At 64.9% G+C, this 23,638-nt stretch overlaps 4 protein-coding genes across 11 annotated transcripts; all 4 read left to right on the top strand.

Annotated features, from left to right (window-relative positions):
* The first annotated feature begins 568 nt into the window (after positions 1-568).
* Positions 569-6,520, top strand: FES (FES proto-oncogene, tyrosine kinase). Of its 3 annotated transcripts, none has more exons than XM_030457111.1 (19): positions 569-641; positions 1,307-1,558; positions 1,633-1,806; positions 1,878-1,974; positions 2,103-2,286; positions 2,568-2,705; positions 2,789-2,908; positions 2,991-3,113; positions 3,182-3,368; positions 3,453-3,530; positions 3,754-3,909; positions 4,216-4,338; positions 4,572-4,625; positions 4,767-4,885; positions 5,060-5,154; positions 5,273-5,396; positions 5,527-5,684; positions 5,839-5,961; positions 6,082-6,520. In XM_030457111.1, the coding sequence occupies exons 2-19, from the start codon at positions 1,334-1,336 to the stop codon at positions 6,222-6,224; spliced, it is 2,421 nt and encodes an 806-aa protein (XP_030312971.1). In that variant the 5' UTR covers positions 569-641; positions 1,307-1,333; the 3' UTR covers positions 6,225-6,520. The 3 variants fall into 3 exon arrangements, with proteins under 3 accessions (XP_030312971.1, XP_030312970.1, XP_030312969.1); XM_030457110.1 differs by having other exon boundaries at positions 3,700-3,909; XM_030457109.1 differs by having other exon boundaries at positions 3,685-3,909.
* A 209-nt stretch (positions 6,521-6,729) lies between these two features.
* Positions 6,730-14,742, top strand: MAN2A2 (mannosidase alpha class 2A member 2). 5 transcript variants are annotated; one of them, XM_030457348.1, is made up of 24 exons: positions 6,733-6,819; positions 7,210-7,364; positions 7,456-7,710; positions 7,862-8,006; positions 8,104-8,275; positions 8,672-8,799; positions 8,895-9,068; positions 9,354-9,540; positions 9,622-9,799; positions 9,936-10,138; positions 10,229-10,411; positions 10,604-10,718; positions 10,832-10,899; positions 11,060-11,225; positions 11,419-11,652; positions 11,744-11,866; positions 11,953-12,067; positions 12,156-12,289; positions 12,395-12,536; positions 12,704-12,837; positions 13,077-13,154; positions 13,427-13,621; positions 13,696-13,806; positions 14,199-14,654. In XM_030457348.1, the coding sequence occupies exons 2-24, from the start codon at positions 7,233-7,235 to the stop codon at positions 14,349-14,351; spliced, it is 3,525 nt and encodes a 1,174-aa protein (XP_030313208.1). In that variant the 5' UTR covers positions 6,733-6,819; positions 7,210-7,232; the 3' UTR covers positions 14,352-14,654. The 5 variants fall into 5 exon arrangements, with proteins under 5 accessions (XP_030313211.1, XP_030313208.1, XP_030313207.1 ...); XM_030457347.1 differs by lacking the exon at positions 6,733-6,819 and adding an exon at positions 6,831-6,950; XM_030457349.1 differs by lacking the exon at positions 6,733-6,819 and adding an exon at positions 6,831-6,972.
* An 876-nt stretch (positions 14,743-15,618) lies between these two features.
* LOC115598807 (protein shisa-like-1a) lies at positions 15,619-16,743 on the top strand. The gene is made up of 3 exons (XM_030456669.1): positions 15,619-15,682; positions 16,180-16,402; positions 16,518-16,743. The coding sequence occupies exons 1-3, from the start codon at positions 15,619-15,621 to the stop codon at positions 16,741-16,743; spliced, it is 513 nt and encodes a 170-aa protein (XP_030312529.1).
* A 404-nt stretch (positions 16,744-17,147) lies between these two features.
* Positions 17,148-23,633, top strand: UNC45A (unc-45 myosin chaperone A). 2 transcript variants are annotated; one of them, XM_030457352.1, is made up of 20 exons: positions 17,148-17,219; positions 17,461-17,622; positions 18,095-18,131; positions 18,232-18,407; positions 18,513-18,605; positions 18,815-18,982; positions 19,204-19,372; positions 19,573-19,743; positions 19,854-20,025; positions 20,235-20,535; positions 20,670-20,764; positions 20,843-20,984; positions 21,157-21,297; positions 21,443-21,570; positions 21,761-21,827; positions 21,971-22,084; positions 22,241-22,356; positions 22,436-22,553; positions 22,631-22,786; positions 23,009-23,633. In XM_030457352.1, the coding sequence occupies exons 1-20, from the start codon at positions 17,208-17,210 to the stop codon at positions 23,267-23,269; spliced, it is 2,799 nt and encodes a 932-aa protein (XP_030313212.1). In that variant the 5' UTR covers positions 17,148-17,207; the 3' UTR covers positions 23,270-23,633. The 2 variants fall into 2 exon arrangements, with proteins under 2 accessions (XP_030313212.1, XP_030313213.1); XM_030457353.1 differs by having other exon boundaries at positions 17,188-17,219; positions 17,464-17,622.
* The last annotated feature ends 5 nt before the right edge of the window (positions 23,634-23,638 follow it).

Raw genomic sequence — 23,638 nt, 5'->3', positions numbered from 1 at the left:
ATGCCATGCCATTGTGCTGCTCCTTGGTGTCACCACCCGAATATTTCTCAGCCCTGGGAAGGCAAATCAGCAGCACTCCATTTGACATGGTTTCTTACCTCAGCTTCCTCCAAAAGTGGAATGAACTCAGCTGTGTCCCACAGGGGACCGTTGCCCCTGGGGGCTGCCGACCACAGAGCAGGGGCTCAGCATGGCCCCCTTCTGTGGGGCTGTTTGCAGCCTACGGGACCCACTGAGGGCCCCACCCCAGCTCTTGCAGCCTCTTAGGGACAAAGAGAAGTGGGGGACAGGCAGGACGGGGCACAACTGTAGGGGCTTTGCCGGGTGAAACCCCTGCAGGGATGGGTGGGACACAGCCAGGGCAAGGAGGATCCTGGTGGTGCCAGGACTCTGAATGAGGTGGTTGGTGGGGCTGGGGGCTGCCCATGGGAGGCAGGGCCTTGTGCTGGCGTCGGCCCCAAGTACGGGAACTGGCAGGGAGGGGAGGAAGGGCAGGAAATCTCGCAATGGCTGTACGGTCAGCACCGGGTTTCCTGTTCCTCTCCAGGAGACGGAGTTGCACCAGGTCCAGACTGCGCCAGCCTTGATCCCAGGAGGACGCCAGCACCAGCCCTGTGGTGGGAACCTCGCAGCAGACACAGGTTGGAGGGGCCGTGCCCCAGCAAGGCCCTGGCAGGGGCAGGGGAACCTTTGTGGGCCTGGGGGTGGTCTCAGCCCTGTCCCTCTGCGGGGTTGCGGGTTGTGCCAGGGGCCATCTTGCCCTTTGCAGGGATGTGCCCTAACACCCTCCTGCTCCTGCTGCACCCTTGCCAAGGTGGGGAGGGGTCTCTGTGACCCCAGCCAGGGCCTGTTTGGCCCCCACCAGCCATGCTGGGGTCCTGGGTGCTGAGACTTGTCCAGGCTCACCACCCTGTACCCCTCCTGCCGGCTTCCCACCCATGTGGTAGCCCTGGGAGTACCCCTGTTCCTGGCTGACCTTGCCAGTGAGTAGAACAGGGTCAGAGCTGCTGGATGGTGCCTGGGCCGGGGAGTATGGGGGGGCAGAGAGGCTGTGATGCCCTCAGAGGCAGCCCCACTGTGGGCAAAGATGCTGTCACTGTTTCTGACCCTAGGCTTCCTCCTCCCACGCAGAGTCCCCAGGGGCCCTGGCTGTCGTGGGGCTACTGGCTACTTTTACTGCGCTGCGGCAGGCGTGGGGCTTGGAGGGCTGTGCCCCCCACCCGGGCACCATGTCCTGCTGAGGGGGCAATGTGGCAGGAGGGTGCAGGGTACGCAGCCCCACTCAGGATCTGCTGTCGCTCCACAGTCTCCCCCGGCCCAGGACAGTGGGGCCATGGGCTTTGGCCCAGAGCTGTGGAGCCCGCAAGGGCACAGCGCGCTGCTGCGGCTGCAGGACGGGGAGCTGCGGCTGCTGGAGCTGATGAAGAAGTGGATGTCACAGCGTGCCAAGAGCGACCGGGAGTATGCAGGGATGCTACACCACATGTTCTCACAGCTGGAGAAGCAAGAGGGCTATGGGCAGCTCCGCACCGGCGACTACAGCAGCCAGATCGGGGAGGTAGCGATGGCCCAGGGTGAGCTCAGTGCAGGGTGGTAGTGGGGGCAGCTGTCCCTGACACCCTGTCCCCACAGTCCTGGTGGGTGCTGGCGAACCGGACCGAGTTGTTGAGCCAGATCCTGCGGCGACACGCTGAGGAGCTGAGCGCAGGGCCACTGGCCAAGCTGAGCCTTCTCATCCGTGACAAGCAGCAGCTCCGCAAGGCCTTCAGCGAGCGGTGGCAGCAGCTCAGCCAGGAGTACACGCGGGTACGTGGGTGCCAGGGGGCAGCGGCGGGCCCAGCCTGGCCTGGCCTCCCTGACAGCATCTACTCCCCCAGACCACGCATCAGGAGATGGAGAAGCTAAAGGCACAGTACCGCAGCCTGGCTCGTGACAGCGCCCAGGCCAAGCGCAAGTACCAGGAGGCCAGCAAAGGTGCCTGCCAGCCTGTCCCCTGCCTGCTGTGTCCCTGCCCTGGGACCCTGTCCCAGACAGCCCCCAGCCCCTTCCCTGTGATGGGACCAGCGGTGGTGGGTGTTTTTTTCCATGGCCTCTCCCTCCAGACAAGGAGCGGGACAAGGCGAAGGAGAAGTATGTGCGCAGCCTTTGGAAGCTCTATGCCCTGCACAACCAGTATGTGCTTGCTGTGCAGGCAGCCGCGCTCCACCACCACCACCACTACCAACGGGCACTGCCTACCCTCCACCAGTCCCTCTACAGCCTGCAGCAGGAGATGGTCCTCATCCTGTAAGAACACTGCCTGCCCCACATCCCACTGCCTGCCCTGTTGTCCCTCTGCTCATCCCTGGGTATAGCTGCTGTGCTCCCTCCTCCTGCCAAAGTCTCTGCCCCATCAGCTTTACCCTTCACAGTGATGTCCTGCTGCCATCTCAATGGTGCTACAGTGCCACCAGAAATGTGGGGATTGGCCAGCCCAGGCTGCAGTGCCAAGGCAGGGGTGGTGGCACCTAGCCTCGGGGACCCTGGGCATGGGAGACCAGCTGCCCCCAGCGTCTGCATCCCTGCAGGAAGGAGATCCTCGAGGAGTACTACAGCATCAGCAGCCTGGTGCAGGAGGATGTGCTAGCCCTGCATGAGGAAATTGCCAGTGCCATCCAGGCCATCAACCCGGCCACCGAGTACAGTGGCTTCATCCAGAGCCACAGGTATGGCCCCACGCAGCCGCAGCCCCTCTGCTGGTGTCTGGCACAGGGCAGGGGGGAGGCAGAGCCATGCTGGGTGCCCGCAGGTACAGCTCCGAGGTACCACCGGCTGTGTCGTTTGACGAGAGCTTGCTGGAGGAGACGGAGAGCCTGGAGCCAGGGCAGCTGCAGCTGAACGAACTGACTGTCGAGAGCGTCCAGCACTCGTGAGCGGGGTCGGGCCGCGGGCAGGGGCTGCTGCTGCGGGCAGCACGGCTCGGTGCCCACAGGCACGCGTGTCTTCGGCAGCCTGACGTCCATCGAAGAGGAGCTGTCAGCCGCCACCGAGGCCGTGAACAGCAAGGAGCAGCGGGTACGGGAGCTGCAGGCGGAGATCCGGAGCGAGGAGCAGGGCCGGAGCCCCGGGGAGCGGTGAGGAGCAGGGGGCGGGGGGCTAGGGCCGGGGGCGGCAGGGGCTGACCGCCCTGTCCTCTCACCAGACTGCACTTGCTGGGCAAGCGTCAGGAGCTGCAGGAGGCTCACCAGCAACTGGAGAGCTGCCTCTGTGCTCAGGACAAGCTGCGGGCACAGCGGGACCTGCTGGCCGGGAAGCTGGGAGAGCTAGGGGCTGGGGAACCCCTGCCCACCCTACCTCTGCTTGAGGACCGGCAGTCTGTGTCCTCCACGGTGAGTCCTGCCTTCCTCGCCGGGCGGGGCCATGGTGGGCTGTGGTGGCCCCTCACCCAGCGCCAAGCTCTCATCTCCCCCCAGGAGCAGGAGCGGAGTGGGCCCACTGCACTGGAGACCCTCAAGAACCACATCTCGGGCATCTTCAGCCCCAAGTTCTCAGTGAGTTCCTGGGCACCTCCAGCCACCCTGCCCTTCCACTTAGCTGCCTTGCCCAAGCCCCCTCCCCTCTGTGCCCCAGTCTCTCCAGCCTCTGCTCCGGGTATCACTGCTGCCCCCACTGCCGACATGACGGGGAGGGCATGGCTGTGCTCAGCCCGTCTCCATCCAGCTGCCACCGCCCGTGCCCCTGATCCCGGAGGTGCAGAAGCCGCTGTGCCAGCAGGTCTGGTACCACGGGGCCATCCCGCGCTCGGAGGTGCAGGAGCTGCTGAGCTGCAATGGGGATTTCTTGGTGCGGGAGAGCCAGGGCAAGCAGGAGTATGTGCTCAGCGTGCTGTGGGATGGGCAGCCCCGCCACTTCATCATCCAAGCTGCCGACGTGAGTGACAGTGGGGGGGCACAGGGCTGGGAGTGACCCTGTGGGGTCCGTGCAGGTCACAGCTCCATCTGGGCGCCCACGGGGTGCCGTGTGAGTGCAGCATGAGGTCGTGTGTGCCTGTCCTTGCACGGGGCAGGTGTGGAACCTGGGGTGCAAGCCTGGCGTGGTGTGTGTGAGCACCTGCTTGTGTTGAGTTTCCTTTGCCCAATGTGCCAGAACGTCCTGTGCCATGTGCCTGCAACCACACTCACCCACGTGTGCCCACCAGCCTCCCTGAGCACACCCTTCAGCCTCTCCTCTCTGCAGGGCATGTACCGGCTGGAGGGGGAAGGCTTGCCCACCATCCCACTGCTCGTGGAGCACCTCCTGCAGAACCAGCAGCCCATCACCCGCAAGAGTGGCATTGTCCTGGCTCGGGCTGTGCCCAAGGTGGGGAGGGGGACAAGCTCCCTGCGCAGGGGCCAGCCCTGCCTGGGCCCTGCCGCAAGCAGCTTCTGCAGCCAGATGGGGCGGCTCAGCCCTTGCGGGGGGGGGGGGGGGGGGGGGCCCGGGGGCTGGGAACCCCCTTCTGGGTGCCCTGAGAGAGAAGGTGAGGAGCAGGAGTATGTGGGCCTGGGGATACTGGGGTTTGGCTCACTGCCCTCGATGTCTGCCCACTGCAGGACAAATGGGTGCTCAACCATGAGGATGTGCTGCTGGGGGAGCGCATTGGCCGGGTGAGTTGGGGGGGCTCAAGTCCTTCTTAGCGTGGGGTCTGCAGCAGGGGCACACGGGGCTGCCCATAGGGTCTGCAGGAGGGGGGTTGCCTCAGGCCATGCTGAGGAAAGCTGGGCCAGCACACCCTTGTTCTTTGGCAGGGTAACTTTGGGGAGGTGTTCAGTGGCCGCCTGCGTGCTGACAACACCCCTGTGGCTGTGAAATCCTGCCGGGAAACCCTTGCACCTGAACTCAAGGCCAAGTTCCTGCAGGAAGCCAGGTCTGTTTATCCACAGAGCTTATCCCAGCCTGTCTGTCCATTCTCAGGACCTGGGGCTGCTCAAACCCTGCTGGACTGCAGCATCCTAGTGCTGAGGGCCGTGTCCCCCGGATGGCCCGGCAGAGAGTACTGGAGGTAGTCCCTTGCTCAGAGTGCCCTTCTATGTTCCTGCAGGATCCTCAAGCAGTACAACCACCCAAATATTGTCCGACTGATTGGCGTCTGCACCCAGAAGCAGCCCATCTACATTGTCATGGAGCTGGTGCAGGGTGAGCAGCCCCATCCTGCAGCTCTGGCCTTACCAGGAGGGTGGGCAGTGTGAAGGTGTGTGAGCTGGCCATGACTTGCCAGGGCAGCCGCCAGCCAGCTCCTCTGTCCTGGGTGCAGGGGGCGACTTCCTCAGCTTCCTGCGCTGTGAGGGGCCCCATCTGCGGGTGAAGGAGCTGATCAAGATGACAGAGAATGCTGCTGCCGGCATGGAGTACCTGGAGAGCAAGCACTGCATCCACAGGTGGGCTTTGGCACGGGCAGGTGCCAGGCTGGGGTCAGCCCCCCCCCGCCTTTCCTGCCGCCTGTCCTATGCCAGGTGGAGGCCCCTGGGGACAGCTAGGAGTGCAGCTTATGGCTCTGGGCTGTCCCAGGGACCTGGCTGCTCGTAACTGCCTGGTGACGGAGAAGAATGTCCTGAAGATCAGTGACTTTGGGATGTCACGGGAAGAGGAGGATGGCATCTATGCCTCCACTGGGGGCATGAAGCAGATCCCTGTCAAGTGGACTGCCCCTGAAGCACTCAATTATGGTATGGGATGGAACTAGAGGCACAGCAGGGAGCCAGGAGTCCAGGGAGGCAGAGACGCCAGGGCACCCTGGCTCTCATGAGGGTAGGCACAGCCAGGGCAGCAGTGCCATGGGTATCCCCAGCCACCAGCATCTCTCCTGCCCCATATTCCCAGGCCGTTACAGCTCCGAGAGTGATGTCTGGAGCTTCGGGATCCTGCTGTGGGAAGCTTTCAGCCTGGGTGGTGTCCCCTACGCCAACCTCAGCAACCAGCAGACACGGGAGGCGGTGGAGCAGGGTAGGGGACATGGCTGGGGTCTGGCTCTCAAGGGTGGTGGGCCCAGCACTGTGGAACCGTGAACATGGGATGGGGCTGTGAGGGGCAGGCGGCCATGTCCCCCTCCCTGTCACCCCCCAGGCGTGCGGCTGGACCCCCCTGAGCAGTGCCCTGAGGAGGTGTACCGGCTGATGCAGCGGTGCTGGGAGTACGACCCCCGCAAGCGGCCCAGCTTCGGCACCATTCACCAGGACCTCACCGCCATCCGCAAGAGGCACCGGTGAGGGTGGGCGGCAGGCTGAGCTCAGGGGTAGCTCCGCAAGCCCCGGATCCCTCCCGGCGTCTGTCACTGTCCCAGGGCCTGTGGGGCGGCCGGGTACAGCTGTGCCCCCTCACCCCCCCACCCCCGTCCTACTTCGCTTAAGTCCCCTGCACGCCCCGGGGACGCAGCACCCGCAGCTCCTGCCGGGCTTTGTCCTGTGTAATAAAGAAATGAGCTTTGCAGCACCGTGTCTGTGGGGCAAAGGGGGCACAGACCCCGGGTGGGCCAGAGGGACAATGCACCCGTCCTGCACCAGAACAGGGCACACCGGGATGGCGCACCGGGACCGAGCTCACCGCGACAGGGCTCACTGATACCTCGACCCAGCCCCTGGAAGAGGAGGATACAGTCCCGCCCCGTTCGGCCCCGGGGGCTCGGGGGTGACGTCTGCCGGTGCCGCCCCCAGTACCGCCCTGCAGCGCTGCCCGGCCGAGCCGCCCCCCGGTCCGGCCCTGGGGCGGGGCGGCGGGCGGGGTTTGGCCCACCAAGGCAGCGGCAGCCGGCGGGCCCGGGGCGGGCGGTGTGAGGAACCGGGCTGGGCAGCGGAGCCGCCTCGGGTAAGAGCAGCGCGGTCCTGGCCCCCCCGGTGCCCCCCGCGCACAGCATCGGTCCGCCCTGCTCGCTGCGGCTGCCGCGGCCTTTTCCGGCCCGACCCGGCTGTAAAATACCCGGATCCGGATTAAGCGAAGTAGGACGCGGGGGGGTCGGTGGTGAGGGGCAGCGGGGCTGGGGGGTGGTCAGGGGCCGGGCTGGGCTGCGCGATTCAGGGGCCCCGCAGGGCTCAGCCCGGGAGGCACCGTCCCCTCCTATCCTGTCCCGTACGCCCCCGTCCTCTATTTCCCCTCTTGTCCCCTCCTGTCCTGTCCGTCCCTGTCCTCTCCGGCCGCACCTCCCCTGGCCCTGGCCCCGGCGGGCAGTATCAGTGTCACCGCTTTGCCCCGGTCCAGGTCCATCCCTGCAGCCCTCCGGGATGAAGCTGAAGAAGCAGGTGACAGTCTGCGGAGCTGCCATCTTCTGCGTGGCCGTCTTCTCCCTCTACCTGATGCTGGACCGGGTGCAGCACGACCCCACACGCCACCAGAGTGGAGGCAACTTCCCCCGGGTGAGTGGCTGCCAGGGGGCGAGTGGGGGCCAGAGGGACACAGCTTCTGGCAAAGGGAAGCAGATGACACCACGGCCTCTGTGTCCCCCAGAGCCAGATCTCGGTGCTGCAGAACCGCATCGAGCATCTGGAGCAGCTGCTGGAGGAGAACCACGAGATCATCAGCCACATCAAGGACTCGGTGCTGGAGCTGACGGCATATGCCAAGGGGCAGCCGGCGGTGCCCCACCACACGCCCAATGGCTCCTGGTTGCTGCCTCCCGAGGGTCGCCCCAGCTTCCTCTCCGTCTCCCCGCAGGACTGCCAGTTTGCCCTGGGGGGCAAGGGCCAGAGCCCAGACCTGCAGGTGAAGAGCCAGCATCCAGCCCAGCTGCTCGGGCCCTACCCCTGCCAGTGCCAGGGGTCCCTACCAGGCATCTCCAGGGGGCCTGGCCCTGCTTCTCTGGGGGTTTCTCAATCTGGTGCCTGCCCCCTGAGCCCTGTCTCTCCCCTGGCAGATGATGGCTGTGTACTCCCTGCTGCCCTTTGACAACCAGGATGGTGGTGTGTGGAAGCAGGGCTTCGATATCACCTATGAGCCCAATGAGTGGGACACGGAGCCACTGCAGGTGTTTGTGGTGCCGCACTCCCACAACGACCCAGGTGAGCAGGGGAGGGGGAGGCCAAGCCCAGCCCTTGCCACCTTACACTCTGGCAGGGAGGGCTGGACCCCTGCAGTGACCCCCACATGTGCTGGCAGGCTGGATCAAGACCTTTGACAAGTACTACTATGACCAGACGCAGCACATCCTCAACAGCATGGTGCTGAAGATGCAGGAGGACCCGCGCCGGCGCTTCATCTGGTCTGAGATCTCCTTCTTTTCCAAGTGGTGGGACAACATCAGCACCCAGAAGCGGGCTGCAGTGAGGAGGTATGGCGTCTGCCTGGCCCTGCTGCCCGGCGTGATCCTTGCCTGCTATGCCCATGGGGCATGTTGGGAAGATGAGGGCTGCCCTGGCTGTGTCTGTGGGCTCTGCCTGCTCACCCGCGGGTGTCCTTGAATGGCCTCCGATCCCTGGGGAGGCTGGAAGCATAGGAGAGGGGCAACATGGGCTGCAGGGCACAGTGGAGGGGTCTGTGTAGGGCTGGGCTCTGGCTGGGGTCCCAGCCAGTGCAGTCCTGCAGGGGGTCTGTCTGTGTGGGGACACGGGAGGCACTGGGGTGCAGAGGTAGTGATGGGACCCAGGTGGCTCAAGATGGGGAAGGCTCTGCCCTGGACACAGGGCTCTGCTTGGAGCTGGTCTCAGCTCGTATGTCCCCCATGCAGGCTGGTTGGCAATGGGCAGCTGGAGATGGTGACGGGTGGCTGGGTGATGACTGATGAAGCCAATTCCCACTACTTTGCCATGATCGACCAGCTGATTGAGGGGCACCAGTGGCTGGAGAAGAACATTGGTGAGAGCTGGCGGGATGCTGGGCAGGAGGGGCAGGGTGCTGGCAGGGGATTCTGTCTTCTGCTCACAGGAGATGATGGTTCTCTGTGTCCTCAGGTGTGACGCCTCGCTCAGGCTGGGCTGTTGACCCCTTTGGGTACAGCTCCACCATGCCGTACCTGCTGAAGCGTTCCAACCTGACAGCCATGCTCATCCAGCGTGTGCACTATGCCATCAAGAAGCACTTCGCAGCCACCCAAAACCTGGAGTTCATGTGGAGACAGACCTGGGGTAAGGGGCTGCTATGGGGTGATTGCACCAGGGTGGGTGGCAGCAGGGAACAGCTAGCAGCTGCTTTCCTGTATGTCTGGTGAGCTGAGTTCCAGGAAGAAAACACCTGTGGTGACTCCTCGACCACCCCAGCATGCTGGGGGAGGCTGCTGGGCTCTCTGGGCTCCTAGCCACTGAGCCTGTGTGCCAAGTCAGCTCTGCCCCAGCATCCATCCTCCTGCCCACCTCCTTGGGGAACAGCATGGGACAGTCCTTGCTGGTGCTGATCTGTCCTTGGCCCTGCAGACACAGATGCCAGCACAGACATCTTCTGCCACATGATGCCCTTCTACAGCTATGATGTGCCCCACACCTGTGGGCCAGACCCCAAGATCTGCTGCCAGTTCGACTTCAAGCGCCTGCCAGGGGGAAGGATCAACTGCCCCTGGAAGGTGCCCCCCCGAGCCATCAACGACGCCAATGTGGCGGAGCGGTGAGTGCTGCCGGGGCAGAGGAGAGTGGCTCTGGGCCCCATGGCTCTGCAGCCATCCTGATGGCCTGGCCCCCCCGGCAGAGCCCACCTGCTGCTGGACCAGTACCGCAAGAAGTCCAAGCTGTACCGCAGCAAGGTGCTGCTGGTGCCCCTGGGAGATGATTTCCGCTATGACAAGCCGCAGGAGTGGGATGCTCAGTTCCTCAACTACCAGCGCATCTTTGACTTCCTCAACTCCCAGCCCAACCTCCACGTCCAGGTGGGTGTGGGGAGCTGGAGCCCAGGGGGAGCAGGGCCCCACGTGTGGAGCCCAAGCAGAGGGTGGGCAGTGCTGGGAGGGTGGTGGGAGCTACAGCAGGTACCGCAGTGCTCAGGGCTTCATGGCTGTCCCACAGGCGCAGTTTGGGACGCTCTCTGACTACTTTGATGCCCTGTACAAGAGCCTGGGCATCGTGCCAGGGATGAAGCCCCCCGGGTTCCCGGTGCTGAGCGGGGATTTCTTCTCCTATGCCGACCGGGAGGATCACTACTGGACTGGATACTTCACCTCCCGGCCCTTCTACAAGAACCTGAACCGGGTGCTGGAAGCCCACCTCCGGTGAGGGGACAGTCCCCAGGCAGGGGTTGTGTGTGCTGGGGGCATGGGCAGGGGTTGGTGGGGACCCCTGATGACACCGTTCCTGCGTAGGGGGGCAGAGATCCTGTTCAGCCTGGCACTTGCCCACGCCCGGCACACCGGTGCCGACAGCCGGTACCCGCTCTCCGACTACGCCCTGCTGACTAATGCCCGCCGCAACCTGGGGCTCTTCCAGCACCACGATGCCATCGCTGGCACTGCCAAGGAGGCTGTGGCGGTTGACTATGGAGTCCGGTGTGTGAGGGGGGTTGGGGTGCAGCACAGGGTGGCTGTCTTGGGCTGGGATGGGTGGGCAGAAGGGCTGGGAGCATGGTTGGGTGTGGGGTCTAGCAGGGCCCCTCTCTCAGGGACAGGCAGAGGGTGCTGGGGGATGCTGGGGCAGGACAGGGGGACAGTCCTGGGTGGCTCACTCTGCCCCTGCCCCAGGCTGCTCCACTCCCTCACGAACCTCAACCACGTCATCATCAATGCTGCCCAGTACCTTGTGCTAGGGGACAAGGACACATACGGCCGTGACGCCGCTGCACCCTTCCTCAGCATGGTGAGCAGCTCCTGGTGCCTGGCATGCCAAACCATGCAGGGGCAGCTGTCCTGTGCCCTTGGAGCACAGTGCTAACCCTGGCACACCCTGGCTCTGACTGTCACCCTCCCCAGGATGACACACGCCCCAGCCAGGACTCCCTCCCAGAGAAGACAGTGGTCAAACTGGACACCTCACCCCGGTATGGACTCCTTGCCTTGCTCTGGGGGTTTGGAGGGCCATTGTGGGGTGCTGAGGGGGGACTTAGGATTCAGGGAAGTAGTGAATGGGTGGTGCGAGGCAGGGGGCACTGGGCTGCTGTGGGGCTGGGGTGGCCATGGCTGTATCCCCCTGCCCCACAGGTTCCTGGTGGTGTTCAACCCACTGGAGCAGGAGCGGCTGAGCATGGTGCCGGTGCTGGTGGACTCCTCATATGTGCGGGTGCTCTCTGAGGAGGGGCAGCCCCTGCCTGCCCAGCTCAGCCCACACTGGAGCTCCTCCACTGATGTGGTGCCCGATGTCTACCAGGTGTGGGGTTCCCTGGTTCCAACCCTGTCCCTACACGTGCCAGCCTCCCCTCCTCACAGACCACCCTGTGCCCTCCTTGGAGGCAGCGGGTGTCCGTGCATCCCAGCACAGCCCGTGTCTTCACCCTGCTGGCAGCCCGCAGGTCCCAGCCACCCCCTGCAGAGGGGCCAGCTCAGGTCTCTGTGCCCCACAGGTGTCCATCCTGGCCCGGCTGCCCGCGCTGGGGCTGCGTGTCCTGCAGCTGCACCGCTCCCCCAGCGGCCGCCCCGCTCCCGTGTCCACACGCCTCTACCTGCAGGGCCGGGACCTGCCCCTGCGCAAGCCGCAGTCTGCTCCCATCCACGTCTTCCCGGGCAGCACCGACGACTTCTGCCTGGAGAACCAGCACCTACGGGCGTGCTTCTCAGGACGGTCTGGCCTGCTGCAGGTCAGTGTGGGGGCCCAGGGGCGGTGCAGGAGGGGAGGGGGCTGCATGCTGCCCGGTGCGAGGCGTGCTGACCGCTGTGCTGGCCCTGCAGAGCATCCGCCGAGCTGGGGAGGAGCGGGAGCAGAAGGTCAGCAGTGAATTCCTTGTCTATGGCACCAGGAGCTCCAAGGACAAAAGTGGAGCCTACCTTTTCTTACCTGATGGCGAGGCCAAGGTACCCGACTGACCCAGGAGCTGGCTGGCAGCTGTGCCCATGGCTGCCTGCCAGTCCTGCTGGCTGCAGCCCTCCTTCTCCCACAGCCCTATGCCCCCAAGGACCCCCCAGTGGTGAGGGTGATGGAGGGACCCCTCTTCTCAGAGGTCACCACCTACTACCAGCACGTCCAGACTGTGGTGCGGCTTTACAATGTGCCAGGTGGGACAGAGTGAGGCTGTGCCGGGATGGCTGCTGGCCCAGGGGCTGTGCTGCCTGTGGGGCCTGGCCCCTCACTGTCTGCCTGCAGGGGTGGAGGGCTTGTCCCTGGACGTGTCCTGCCTGGTGGACATCCGTGACCATGTCAACAAGGAGCTGGCGCTGCGCTTCACCACTGACATTGAGAGCGATGACACTTTCTTCACTGACCTTAACGGCTTCCAGGTATCCAGCACCCCGGGGAAGGACAGCAGTTGCCCTGGGGGGCAGTGCCCTGCTGCCCAGCACCGCGGGATCCACCTCCTGCCTCTGACCTCTGTCCCTTGGCAGATCCAGCCCCGCAGGTACCAGCGGAAGCTGCCGCTGCAGGCCAACTTCTACCCCATGCCAGCCATGGCCTACATCCAGGACACACAGAGCCGCCTCACCCTGCACACAGCCCAAGCCCTGGGGGTCTCCAGCCTCGGCAGTGGTGAGTGGACCACCGGGGCCCTGGGGCTGTGCTGTGGGGGCTGCCGCAGAGCCAGGGGTGCTGGGGGTGTGCAAGGGCGTCCCAGTCCTGCCGTCCTGAGGGCTCCCGGGTGCGTGGGGGGGTGGCTGGCTGTGCTCATAGCCCGGTGTGGGGCCCGCTCCCCCCAGGCCAGCTGGAGGTGATCCTGGACCGGCGCCTCATGCAGGATGACAACCGGGGCCTGGGCCAGGGGCTGAAGGACAACAAGCGGACCTGCAACCGATTCCGTCTCCTCCTGGAGCGCCGTGCCACCTCCAGCAAGGTGCGAGGGCTGCGGGGTGGGACTGGAGCCCTGAGAGCCCAGCCCTGCCCTGGGACAGAGCAGAATGGAGGCATCTGCAGAAAGCCTGTGGGCTGCCGGGTGCCCCCCGTGCCTGGAGCAGGGGCTGTGGGGAGGGTGGGACTGTGGAGCAGGGTCAGTCCCTGCAGAGCTGCCTTGCCCTCGTAATCACCCTGTTCTTGTCCCGTCCCCTCGCTGCATGCGCTGTGTCACCCACTCAGAGCTCCGGCTTCTTTTCCAAACTGGCCTCCATGTTTAAAGCCTTGGGCTTCCCCGGCACCAGGACTGGCAGCCCAGAGGTAATGGCCAGCCTGGCCCCACTGTCTGTCCCTGTCTCGTGCACTAGCTGCTAGCCACTAGCCTAGCCCAGGCCCTGTAGTCTGACTGTGGGCTAGCCAGTACCCATGGTGACCCTCCTGTGGGTGCTGGATCGGGGGTGCTGGGTCAGGGGGCAGTTCTAGGTGCCCTGTCCTGGCAGGTGCCTGTTCTGTGGGTGCTGCAGGAGGGGCAGCAAGGACCAGAAGTCCCACAGGTCACCATGGCTGGTGCTGACTCTCCTGCTCTCGGACAGGCGCAGGACAGCCGCCCCATCAGCTTCCCCTCCCTGCTAAGCCACATCACCTCCATGCACCTGAACGCTGAGCCCCTGGTGATGCTGGTGGCCCAGGAGAAGCCGGTCCTGCCAGTCCTGCGTTCTTTCGTGCCGCTTTCCAGCACCCTCCCTTGCGACTTCCACATCTTGAACCTGCGGACACTGCAGGCTGAGGTGAGCTCCACTAAGGGCAGGGAAGCTCTGGGGGTCTGTCCCCAGCACAGCCACTCACACCCCTCTCCTGGCAGGATGATTCGCTACCCTCAGCAGAGGCAGCTCTGATCCTGCACCGCAAAGGCTTTGACTGCAGCCTGGAGGCCAAGAACCTGGGCTTCAACTGTACCACCAGCCAGGGCAAGGTAGGACAGGGCTACTGCCTCACCCAGCACCAGGTCACAGCCAGGCTGAGCCCCTGGCACACCTGGTGCTGGCTCCCGTGCTTGTGCCAAGCAGGGATTGGAGGCTGGGAGAACCAGTGACTAGTCAAGAGTGCCACGGTGCACCCTGCAGCCCCACTCTGCCCCTTCCTTGGGCAAAGCTGGGCAGTGCCTGTTTCCCACGAAGTAGGTCCAGAGCTCTGCACGAGCCCTGCATCTCCAGTGCGGAAAGGCAGAGCCTGGGCTGGGTCAGCAGAGTGCCCCGGGTGCCCTGGGGGACTGTGAACCATGGGGCTGCCCTGTGCACAGTGCTGCAAGTACCCCATGTCCTGCTCACCAGGCTGCCCAGCCCACTCTCCCTTCTCTCTCCCCAGCTGGCCCTCGGAAGCCTGTTCCAGGGGCTGGAGCTGGGCTCCCTGCAGCCCACCTCGCTGACCTTGATGTACCCACTGGGCACAGCCTCCAACAGCACCAACATCCACCTGGACCCCATGGAAATTGCCACGTTCCGCATCCGCCTGGGGTAGCATCTCCTGGAGTGGGAGAGAAGCAGCATGGGAGCAGCACCAGCACAGCCAGGAGAGGCTGGGCCAGCGGGCCCTGGCAGGCAGGCAGGCACTGGGCAGGAGCTGCCGAACTTGCAGAGGCTGCTGCACTCTAATTTTCCTGTGTTCTCAGATAGATTTCAGAAGTGAACCTCTGTGGTGGGGCTGTGCAGGAGCTGCCAGACGCTGCCTGGGCATGGGGAGCATGAGCCTGGCTCTGCCACAGCTGCAGGGTGGGCACTGCTGCCCTGCTGCCTGCGCTCTGTGCCTGGGAGGGTGCCCGGGGGAGGGATGGGGGTGCTGGGAGCCCTGGCTCTGTGGACTGGAGACTGAGCTTGCTTGGAGCTTGTAGGAAACACGAGGCTGTTTCAGAGGGTCTGTGTCTGTCCGTGGCTCTCACTTTGGGAGTGGGGCTGGGCAGAGGGGACAGGCAGCACCCCATAGTGGCACCCTGGTGCTGTGGCCATGGCCAGTTTTGGTGTCAGCCTGGCAGCTTGGTCCCCACTGGGGCTGCCAGGGGCCAAGAGGCAAGTGCTGGCAGTCTCTGGGGATCCCCTAACACCCCAGGAAGAGGGTCTGACCCAGCAGGGAGGGAATGGGGGTACATCAGAGAGCCCACCTGCAGTGCCCCAGGGGCTGCAGGAAGCTGCATCACCAAGAGCATCATCTCGATTGCTGCTGCACTTCCCTGGCCCTCTTGGGGCTAATTAGTGCCAAGGGGTGGCAGCAAGGAGGGCTGGTGAGGAGGGGGTGCTGGCTGGGCTGTCTTGGTTTCCCCTGCAGCACATGATGCAGCCCATGGGCTCAGCCATCCTGTGTCACCGCTGGCTCTGCTGGAGCCTGGCTGATGGCAAGGCTGGCCGGGGGCCAGGCTGCTGGCCCTGGGCTACCAAGTGGCTATGGGGGTCTCTCCCCCTGCCCACAGTTCCCGGGTTGGGCGTTGGCTCCAAGCCTCAGCCCAGTCATCGCCCATGACACCCAGGGTCCCCAGAGGGGCCAAAGTGCCCCACAGAGCCCAGTGCCCCACTATAGGGTGAGGAAGGCAACTGTGGCCCCACACTCGCCCAGAGCAGCTCATTAGTGACGTTCCCTCCTCCTGCCCTGGTCCCTGCGGAGCAGGCAGAGTGCAGGAGGTTCTAATGGCTCTGAGCAGCTCCTGATGGGCCGCGATAGGGGCGGGGGCAGGAGGGGCTGCGGTTTCTGCCTCTGCCGCAGCCAGAGCTGCCTCTGCCTAGGGCTGGCTGGGAAGATGCTGGGTGGGCTCCTGCTCCGGCTGCTCCTCGCCACGGCGCTGTGCCCTGGGCTCAGAACAGGTACAGCCCCGCTCCTCCTGCCCTTGGACCCATCCTCCCCATCCCTCAGAGTCTGGTCCCCCAAGCTAGGGGTCTGCACCAGAAGCTGGTGGTCCGTGCTGGGGACAGCGACCCTGGTGTGCTGGGGCTGGTCCCACTGTGGCATGGCTGTGGGGCAAGTCCCCGTGGGGTGGTGGGGATGGGGTTCAGCACAGGGTGATGGGGCTGGTCGAGGGTCTGTCCCCTCCCCTCCACCATCATCGCACTCTCCTGGGTTTGCTCTTACCGGGGCCAGTGCTGCCCACCTTGGCATGCAGCCCACTGGAGCTGAGCCCACCCCCAGGGCTGAGCTGGGGCTCCGGTGGTGTGGTGGTGAGATCCTGCATGGCCATGGCATGGGGAGCTCTGCAGTGTCCCTGCGATGGTCCCACCATCCCACACCTGGCACCACCTCACCTCGACACCCGGCTCTGGGGGCCAAGCCCTGGCACTGGCCAAGCGCCTGCTCCTGCCCACAGCCTTGGGGCAGAACCTGCACCTCTGCGAGGGCTACGCTGGCCCTGACGGACGCCTCCACCCCGGCTTCTACTGCCCGCGGCTGAGTGACCCTCCCGGGCACCGCTTCTGCTGCCGCCCCGGCCCCCACGCCCTCAAGTCCTGCTGCTCCCACCAGGCCCTGGAGGCCCTCACTGGGGTGAACCTCTCCAGCATGGCCGCCCCTGACCTCCTCCGGTGGGCGTGGTGAGGGGCAGCAGGGCTGGGGGACGGTTGCTGCCGTGTGCCCCGGTGTCCCCAGCCTGTGACAGTGCCATTGTGCCAGCCACAGCCACCTCCCTTCCTGAGTTCCCCCCTGCAGGAACCCCCTGGCTCTGCCCTTCGTGGCGCTCTACGGGCTTCTCATCCTCGTCCTCATGGCCGTCGATCTCCTCCACTTCTACCGCACCCACCGCTGCTGCCTCGGCCGCCTCCTGCCCTGCAGACCCTGCAGACCCCCGGGGGGGTGTCCGCAGCCCCGCTCCCACCCAACCCACAGCTCTCGTGACCCCGAGGAGCTCCCAGTGACCCCCAGCAGTGGCTGCTGAGGGGGCGGGCAGAGCAGGGGGATTAAGGGAAGGGGGGCACGGGGAGTGACACGAGGGGTGACACATGAGGGAGGGGGATGCATGGGGGGGCATATGAAACACGGGGGGGTGAAACTGAAACACGGGGGGGGTGACACACAGGAGGGTCACACGCGTTGGGGGCACACATGAGGGGGATTACAAGGGGGGGGGTGCGGGTGCGGGTGTGGGTGCGGGTGTGGGTGTGGGTGCGGGTGCGGGTGCGGGTGCGGGTGTGGGTGTGGGTGCGGGTGTGGGTGTGACACGAAGCCACGCACAGGACGTGGCACGTGGCCAGTGCCGGCACCACCGGTCCGCCAGGGGGCGCTGGAGGCTCCGTCCGACCCCGCCCCTTTCAGGCCCCGCCCCGTTACGTGCGCGGGGGGTGGCGTCCCGTTTCCCCGGGCGATGCGCGGTGACGTCACGGGCGTGGCCGGAGGGACGGGATGGAGGAGGCGGTGAGGGGGAGAGCGGTCCGGGAAGGGGCTTGGTTGCCGGGGCTGGGGAGGGGGCTGCGGGGGCCGGATGAACGGGGGAGGACCGGAGCGGGGCGGAGCGGGCGTTGCCGAGACCGGGCTGGGGTCTGCCGAAGCGAGGCGACCCGGGGAGGGCAGGGTGGCTGTCGCCGGGCCCTGCGTGATGGAGTCCGGGGCCGTCGGTCCCTCGCCCCGGTCGCCCGTGCCATCCGGTGACCCTCAGCAGGTGACGGCGGAGCAGCTGCGGGCGCAGGGCAACGCGCTCTTCCAGGCCGGGGACCACGCCGCGGCCCTCGCCGTGTACACGCAGGCGCTGAGCCTCTGCGATGCGGGACCGGAGAGAGCCGTGCTGCACCGCAACCGGGCCGCCTGCCACCTGAAACTGGTGAGCGCGGGGGCGGCACCGCGGGGCTGCCAGAACCTGCCCGACTGACCCGGGCTCTGCACCGCGCCTGTGCCGGGAGGGCACGGCTGTCCCCGGGCAGGACGCTGTCGGGTATTTCCTCGGCTCACCCTTCCCTGGGGCTCCTCACCCTCCTGGGGCCCGATGTGCCTGGCAGCTGTCAGGGCTGGGGCAGGGCATCCCTCTCCACATCTAGGCTGGCTGTGCTCTGGGTCACAGCTAGCTGGTCACAGCCTCCCTGATTTCCCACCACATCTGTGAGCCAGAAAGGAACAAAAGGGGCTCCAGTAGACCAGCAGCCTTCAGAAGTAATCAGGGGGTCCTGATGTCCTGCTGCTCTGGCTCGCTGTCCTCAGAGATGCTGTTCCCATCCCTTCCCTTCCCTTCCCTCCGAGGTGTCCCTGCTGGCTGTGCAGCCTGTCCAGCTCTGCCTTCTTACTGTCTCTCTCCACAGGAGGACTATGTCAAGGCAGAGGCTGATGCATCTAAAGGTTGGTGATGGCTGGCAGGGGACCAGGCTCTGTGCACTGCCCGTGTGGGCAGGCTGGCAGGGTCTGGGGGCTCTGCAATCCACCCCCTGTCCCCCCGCAGCCATTGAAGCCAACGGGCGGGATGTGAAGGCTCTGTTCCGCCGCAGCCAGGCCCTGCAGAAGTTGGGACACCTGGACCAGGCTGTGGGTGACCTGCAGCGCTGCGTCAGCCTGGAGCCACGCAACAAGGCCTTCCAGGAGGCCCTGCATGCCCTGGGCAGCAGCATGCATGAGAAGGTGAGGGGGGGGCAACACGCAGTGGGAGCTGCTGTGCCCCCCCCCAGGGTGTGCTGGGCTCCGGGAGCTGGTGAGGACTGAGCTGCTCTTTCTGCTGCATCTCAGATGAAGACCATGTCCTGCACGGACTCGAAGGTGGAACAGATGTTCCAGATCTTGCTGGATTCTGGAGAAAAAGATGCAGACAAGAAGCAAAAGGTCTGAGCTCTGGGGAGTAGAGGGACAATGGGGCTTGGCTGGAGGCAAGGAGGGGAGAGGCAATGTTTCCTGACCAGCATTGTTGGCAGGATGGGCTCACCACAGACTGGAGGTTTGGGGGCTGCCCTGGCTGCCACTGTGAAAGGTCCTGTGCGTGGTGGGCTGCGTTCTGCCAGGTGGATGAGCTGGGGGTTGCTCTCCTTCCCTAGGCTGCGCAGAACCTGATCGTGCTGGCACGGGAGGAGGCTGGAGCAGATAAAATCTTCCAGAGCGATGGTGTGAGGCTGCTGACACAGCTGCTGGACACAGCCAAGGCTGACCTGATGCTGGCAGCCCTGCGCACCCTTGTGGGGCTGTGCTCTGGCCACCGCTCCCGGGTAGGTCCCCCCACAGCCTGGCTCTCCTGTGGGACAGGGTCTGTGCAGGGAAATGGGTGTGGGGCAGGGGATGGGTGCTGGGCTGGCTGCAGACTGGCTGGGATGAGCAGGCCAGAGCTGAATTTGTGAGAGCCTCATGACAGGGGATGTCATGGTGAGGGTCTGAGGAGCACCAAGGCTTCCCCAGTGGCTGCAGCAGGTGGTTTGTGCTTGCACCCCAGACCACAGCCATCCTGGCAGAGCTGGGGACCCCACGTCTCTCAGCGGTGCTGGGTGTGGAGCACGAACAGGTTTCCCTGGCTGCCTGCAACCTTTTGCACACCGTGTTTGACTCCCTGAAGGAGGGGATGCAGAGGGATTTCCGTGGCAAGGAGGATGCTGTGGTGCTGGGTGAGTGTCCTGGGGTGGGCAGGGCTGAGCTGTGCTGGGTTCTGCTCCTGCTGGCCATCCTCTCCCTTCCACAAAGCTGGGGTGAGCATGGGGGGGGGGGGGTGGAGAGGCAGGACCCCCTGGCCACAGCAGCATCTCCCTGGCCATGGTGGGGGTGAGGCCACTGCCCCAGGCACTGACTGCACTGGACCTGCTGGAAGATTCTTCCAAGGACCTGAAACTGCTGATCAAGCACCTCCTGGAGCTGCTGGTGCTGGAAGGGGCCTCTGCCCATGGCCGTGACAACGCGCTCAACCTGCTCATCAAGGTGGTGCCCAGGAAGTCACCAAAGGAGACCAACAACATCCTGAGCCTCTGGGTGATCGACCAGGGTGAGCATACAGCCTGCAGCATCCTGCTGGGATGTCTGCCTTGGAGTGCCACACCTTGGCTTCCCTGCCCTCCCTGTTTTTCTCCTCTCTGGACCTTCATGTCCTCCTAGGCCTGAAGAAGATCCTGGAGGTGGGCAGCACAGTGTGTGGTACACCGGGCAGTCTGCCTGTAACAGAGAACAGCCGGATGAGCGCCTCGGTGTTGCTCAGCAAGCTTTATGATGACCTGAAGTGTGATGCTGAGAGGGAGAACTTCTACTGCTTGTGTGAGGACTACGTGAGGTAAGCTGGGCTGTCCCTGGGGGCTGGGGGTGCTCAGTCTCATATGGCCAGTATCCATCTGGGGGGGTCACACCATCCCATCCCAGAGCTTTTTGCTCTTGGTGTTAAAAGCAGGTTACGGACCCTCTGGAGAGCTGCTGTTCCAGGGCTCAGCAGGTGGGGCTGCAGGTGGGAGCAGCCTCATCCTTCCTGGTGGTCTTCCCCTGCAGGAGCTGGTTTGAGGGGCAGGAGCTGGCCGGGAAGCTGCGAGCCATCCAGGCAGTATCCTGCCTGCTGCAGGGACCCTCAGATGCTGGGAACCGGGTTCTGGAGCTGGAGGGGATCATGGACAGCGTGCTGTCCCTCTGTGCCTCGGTCCGGGAGTCGCACCAGCTGGTGGCAGTAGAGGCACTGATCCACGCGGCCGACAAGGCCAAGCGAGCCTCCTTCATCACAGCCAACGGCGTCAGCCTGCTCAAGGAGATCTACAAGCACAGCGAGAAGGACAGCATCCGCATCCGAGCACTGGTGGTGAGCAGGCTGGGCTGGGAGGAGCAGCCCTGCCCAGCCCGCAGGTCCCCTGCACCGTCCCCTTCTGTCCCCCACACCGTCTCCTCCCTGGTCACCCGTGTGCCCACCCTGGCCCAACGCTGCTCCCCCCGCAGGGGCTCTGCAAGCTGGGCTCAGCCGGAGGCACCGATTTCAGCATGAAGCAGTTTGCTGAGGGCTCCACCATGAAGTTGGCCAAGCAGTGCCGCAAGTGAGTGCTGGGGGGTGGAGGGAGGCGGGCAGGGAGGCCCCTGCTGCTGGGCTCAAGGGCTCACCCCCCCATTCCCAGGTGGCTCTGCAACGAGGCCATCGACGCGGGCACGCGGCGCTGGGCTGTGGAGGGCCTGGCCTACCTCACCTTTGATGCTGATGTCAAGGAGGAGTTTGTGGAGGACAAGGCAGCCATGCAGGCAATGTTCCGTCTGGCCAAGGTGGGTGTTGAGCACTGCGGTGGGCACCCCAGCACCAGAAGATGTGGGCACCCCAGCCAGAGTGGGATGTGGGGCTCTTACTCTGGGGCTGAGGTGCAGGGAAGGGGCTGGTGATACTGGGTGGGCTGTTCCCTCCATTGCGGGTGTGATGGGTCCCCTGTTATCACCACAGTCAGAGGACAGGAGTGTGCTCTACGCTGTTGCCTCCACGCTGGTGAACTGCACCAACAGCTACGACCACGAGGAGCCAGACCCACAGATGTTGGAGCTGGCCAAGTATGCCAAGCAGCACATTCCGGAGCAGCACCCCAAGGTGAGTGGGACATTGCATGAGAGGACAGAGTCCCAGGGTCCCCAGAGGGGACAGGCTGTCCTTGGGGCCCTCAGGCATGAGGCCAGGGAGCTGGCAGCAGATGGCTGTGCCACCAGGCTCAGCAGTGACCCTGCCCCTGGGACAGGACAAGCCGGAGTTCGTGAAGCGCCGAGTGCGGAAGCTGCTGACAGCAGGGGTGGTGTCTGCTCTGTCCTGCATGGTGAAGAGTGAGAACCCAGCACTCACCAACTCCTGCCGGGAGCTCATCTCCAGGTATGGGCATGCTGGGAGGCAGCCAGGCTCTGAGGCTGCTGGTGTCCTGCTGGAGAACTCGGGTGCCTGCAACAAATGCAAGCTCCTAGGAGAAGACAGTGGTGTCAGGAGTCTGGCGTAGCCCACTGCAGGTCTCTGGGTCTCTGTTGGACCCTCTGTGGGAGGTCCCCAACTCCTCCCCTCTCCCTAGGGTGTTCCTGGCACTGGTGGAGGAGGCAGAAGACCGAGGTGGTGTGGTTGCACAGGGAGGAGGCAAGGTAAGAGGACAGTTCCCACGGTGCTGCTGGCCTGTGCCACAGCATGGGGCTCAGGGGGTGACCATGCCTGCTTTGACCTCCTCCCCCATGAAATCTGGGGGGACTGGGGCTACATCTTTCTGGCTGCATCTTTCTGGCTGCAGGCTCTCATCCCTCTGTCCCTGGAGGGCACTGAGGTGGGACAGACCAAGGCAGCTCAGGCCCTGGCAAAGATCACCATCACCTCCAACCCTGAGATGGCCTTTCCTGGAGAGCGGGTGAGTGTCACTGCTGTGGGCTGGTGGGGGACAGGGCCCTGGGTGGGCAGCTGGGGCAGGCAGGGCACAGACTTGCTGCCTTGGTTTTTCCTTGGGGTGCAGAGCCCCTTCCTGCCTCTTGCTCAGAATTCCAGCCCTGCACTGCTGTCCCCACAGATCTACGAGGTGGTCCGACCCCTGGTGAGCCTCCTGCACCTCCAGCGCACAGGCCTGGAGAACTTCGAGGGGCTGATGGCATTGACCAACCTGGCTGGCATCAGCGAGAGGCTGCGGTAGGGGCTGGGCTGGGCGGGGGTCTCTGTCTGTCCTCGGGGACACACTGCCCTCACTGTCACACCTACCCCACCCCAGGCAGAAGATCCTGAAGGAGAAGGCTGTGCCCATGATCGAGGGGTACATGTTTGAGGAGCACGAGCTGATCCGTCTGGCTGCGACAGAGTGCATGTGCAACATGGCCATGAGCAAGGAGGTGAGGTCTGGGGTGGGCTGGAGGTCTGTGGGGGGCTGCCAGCACCCCCACCACACCCCCCTCCACCTCCCCTGCAGGTGCAGGAGCTGTTCCTGGCCGAGGGCAGTGACCGGCTGAAGCTGATGGTCCTGTACAGTGGGGAGGAGGATGAGAAGCTGCGGCGGGCAGCCTCGGGGACCCTGGCCATGCTGACTGCCCTGCACCCCCTCATCTGCAAGCGGATCCCCCAGGTGGTGAGTGCCCAGTGGGGGGGTGGAGGGGGAAACCCAGGACCCCCCTGGGACAGCACCCAGTGCCCTCTGCTCCCTTCCGTAGTGTCCTAGAGTCTCCCAGTGGGAGACTGAGCAGCCCGTGCTGAGCTCAGCTGCACTGGGGGTGTTGGGGGCTCTCAGGAGGGTGGGGAGCTGCCCCACTGGTGGGAGGCAGTGCTGAGGGAGACCCTGCTGTCCCTGCAGACGGTGCACTGGCTGGAGATCCTGCAGGCCCTGCTGCTGAGCCCCAGCACTGAGCTGCAGCACCGTGGGGCTGTGGTGGTGATGAACATGATGGCAGCTGAGCGGGAGGTGGCTGAGCAGCTCATTGCCAGTGAGATGCTGGAGATCCTCTCCGTGCTCGCCAAGGACAAGGACAAGCCCCGCGTGGCCCAGGCTGCCAAGGAGAGCCTGGCACAGGCTGTGGCCTTCGGTCTCATCAAGCCCAACCCCGGCCAGGAGTGAGGGGCCTGGCCGGGGGTCCTGCACATGCTGCTGCACGGGGGGTGGGGGTCCCGGCTGGGATCGCACAACCCAACTGGTTGGGGTAGGAGAAAGGGACCTTAAAGCCCACCTCGTCCCACCCCTACAGGGGCAGGGACCCCTCCCACTACACGAGGGTGCCCTAAGCGCCGTCACGCGGGAGCCATCACGCTGCTGCTGCTGCCACGGCGAGGCCGGGGCTGGGCTGGAGGTTCCGCCCGGTGTCCCGAGGAGGAGGGAGCTCGCTGCTGCCTCTGCCACCGACTGCCTTAACCGGGGGGACCGGGCCGGGCCCGGCAAGGCGGCGGGCCCGCCCGGTGACACCGCACTAAAGCTGCTCTTGGACCACAG

This window comes from Calypte anna, chromosome 10, assembly GCF_003957555.1.
Source record: "Calypte anna isolate BGI_N300 chromosome 10, bCalAnn1_v1.p, whole genome shotgun sequence".
NCBI classification, from domain to species: Eukaryota; Metazoa; Chordata; class Aves; order Apodiformes; family Trochilidae; genus Calypte; species Calypte anna.
Note: the sequence above shows the minus strand (reverse complement) of the source record. Positions and strands in the feature narration are given on the sequence as shown.

What these genes read in the sequence shown, in the direction of transcription:
- UNC45A (XM_030457352.1), top strand. An exon ending in TTGTGTGAGGACTACGTGAG is followed by an intron (nt 20,026 to 20,234) that starts GTAAGCTGGGCT and finishes CTTCCCCTGCAG; the next exon opens with GAGCTGGTTTGAGGGGCAGG. An exon ending in GGCATCAGCGAGAGGCTGCG is followed by an intron (nt 22,357 to 22,435) that starts GTAGGGGCTGGG and finishes ACCCCACCCCAG; the next exon opens with GCAGAAGATCCTGAAGGAGA.
- LOC115598807 (XM_030456669.1), top strand. Translation starts at nt 15,619, where the DNA reads ATGCTGGGTGGGCTCCTGCTCCGGCTGCTCCTCGCCACGGCGCTGTGC. An exon ending in GTGCCCTGGGCTCAGAACAG is followed by an intron (nt 15,683 to 16,179) that starts GTACAGCCCCGC and finishes TCCTGCCCACAG; the next exon opens with CCTTGGGGCAGAACCTGCAC. An exon ending in GACCTCCTCCGGTGGGCGTG is followed by an intron (nt 16,403 to 16,517) that starts GTGAGGGGCAGC and finishes TCCCCCCTGCAG; the next exon opens with GAACCCCCTGGCTCTGCCCT.
- FES (XM_030457109.1), top strand. Translation starts at nt 1,334, where the DNA reads ATGGGCTTTGGCCCAGAGCTGTGGAGCCCGCAAGGGCACAGCGCGCTG. An exon ending in TCTTCAGCCCCAAGTTCTCA is followed by an intron (nt 3,531 to 3,684) that starts GTGAGTTCCTGG and finishes GGCTGTGCTCAG; the next exon opens with CCCGTCTCCATCCAGCTGCC. An exon ending in AGCAAGCACTGCATCCACAG is followed by an intron (nt 5,397 to 5,526) that starts GTGGGCTTTGGC and finishes GGGCTGTCCCAG; the next exon opens with GGACCTGGCTGCTCGTAACT.
- MAN2A2 (XM_030457348.1), top strand. Translation starts at nt 7,233, where the DNA reads ATGAAGCTGAAGAAGCAGGTGACAGTCTGCGGAGCTGCCATCTTCTGC. An exon ending in GTGGCTGGAGAAGAACATTG is followed by an intron (nt 8,800 to 8,894) that starts GTGAGAGCTGGC and finishes CTGTGTCCTCAG; the next exon opens with GTGTGACGCCTCGCTCAGGC. An exon ending in CCAGGACTGGCAGCCCAGAG is followed by an intron (nt 13,155 to 13,426) that starts GTAATGGCCAGC and finishes GCTCTCGGACAG; the next exon opens with GCGCAGGACAGCCGCCCCAT.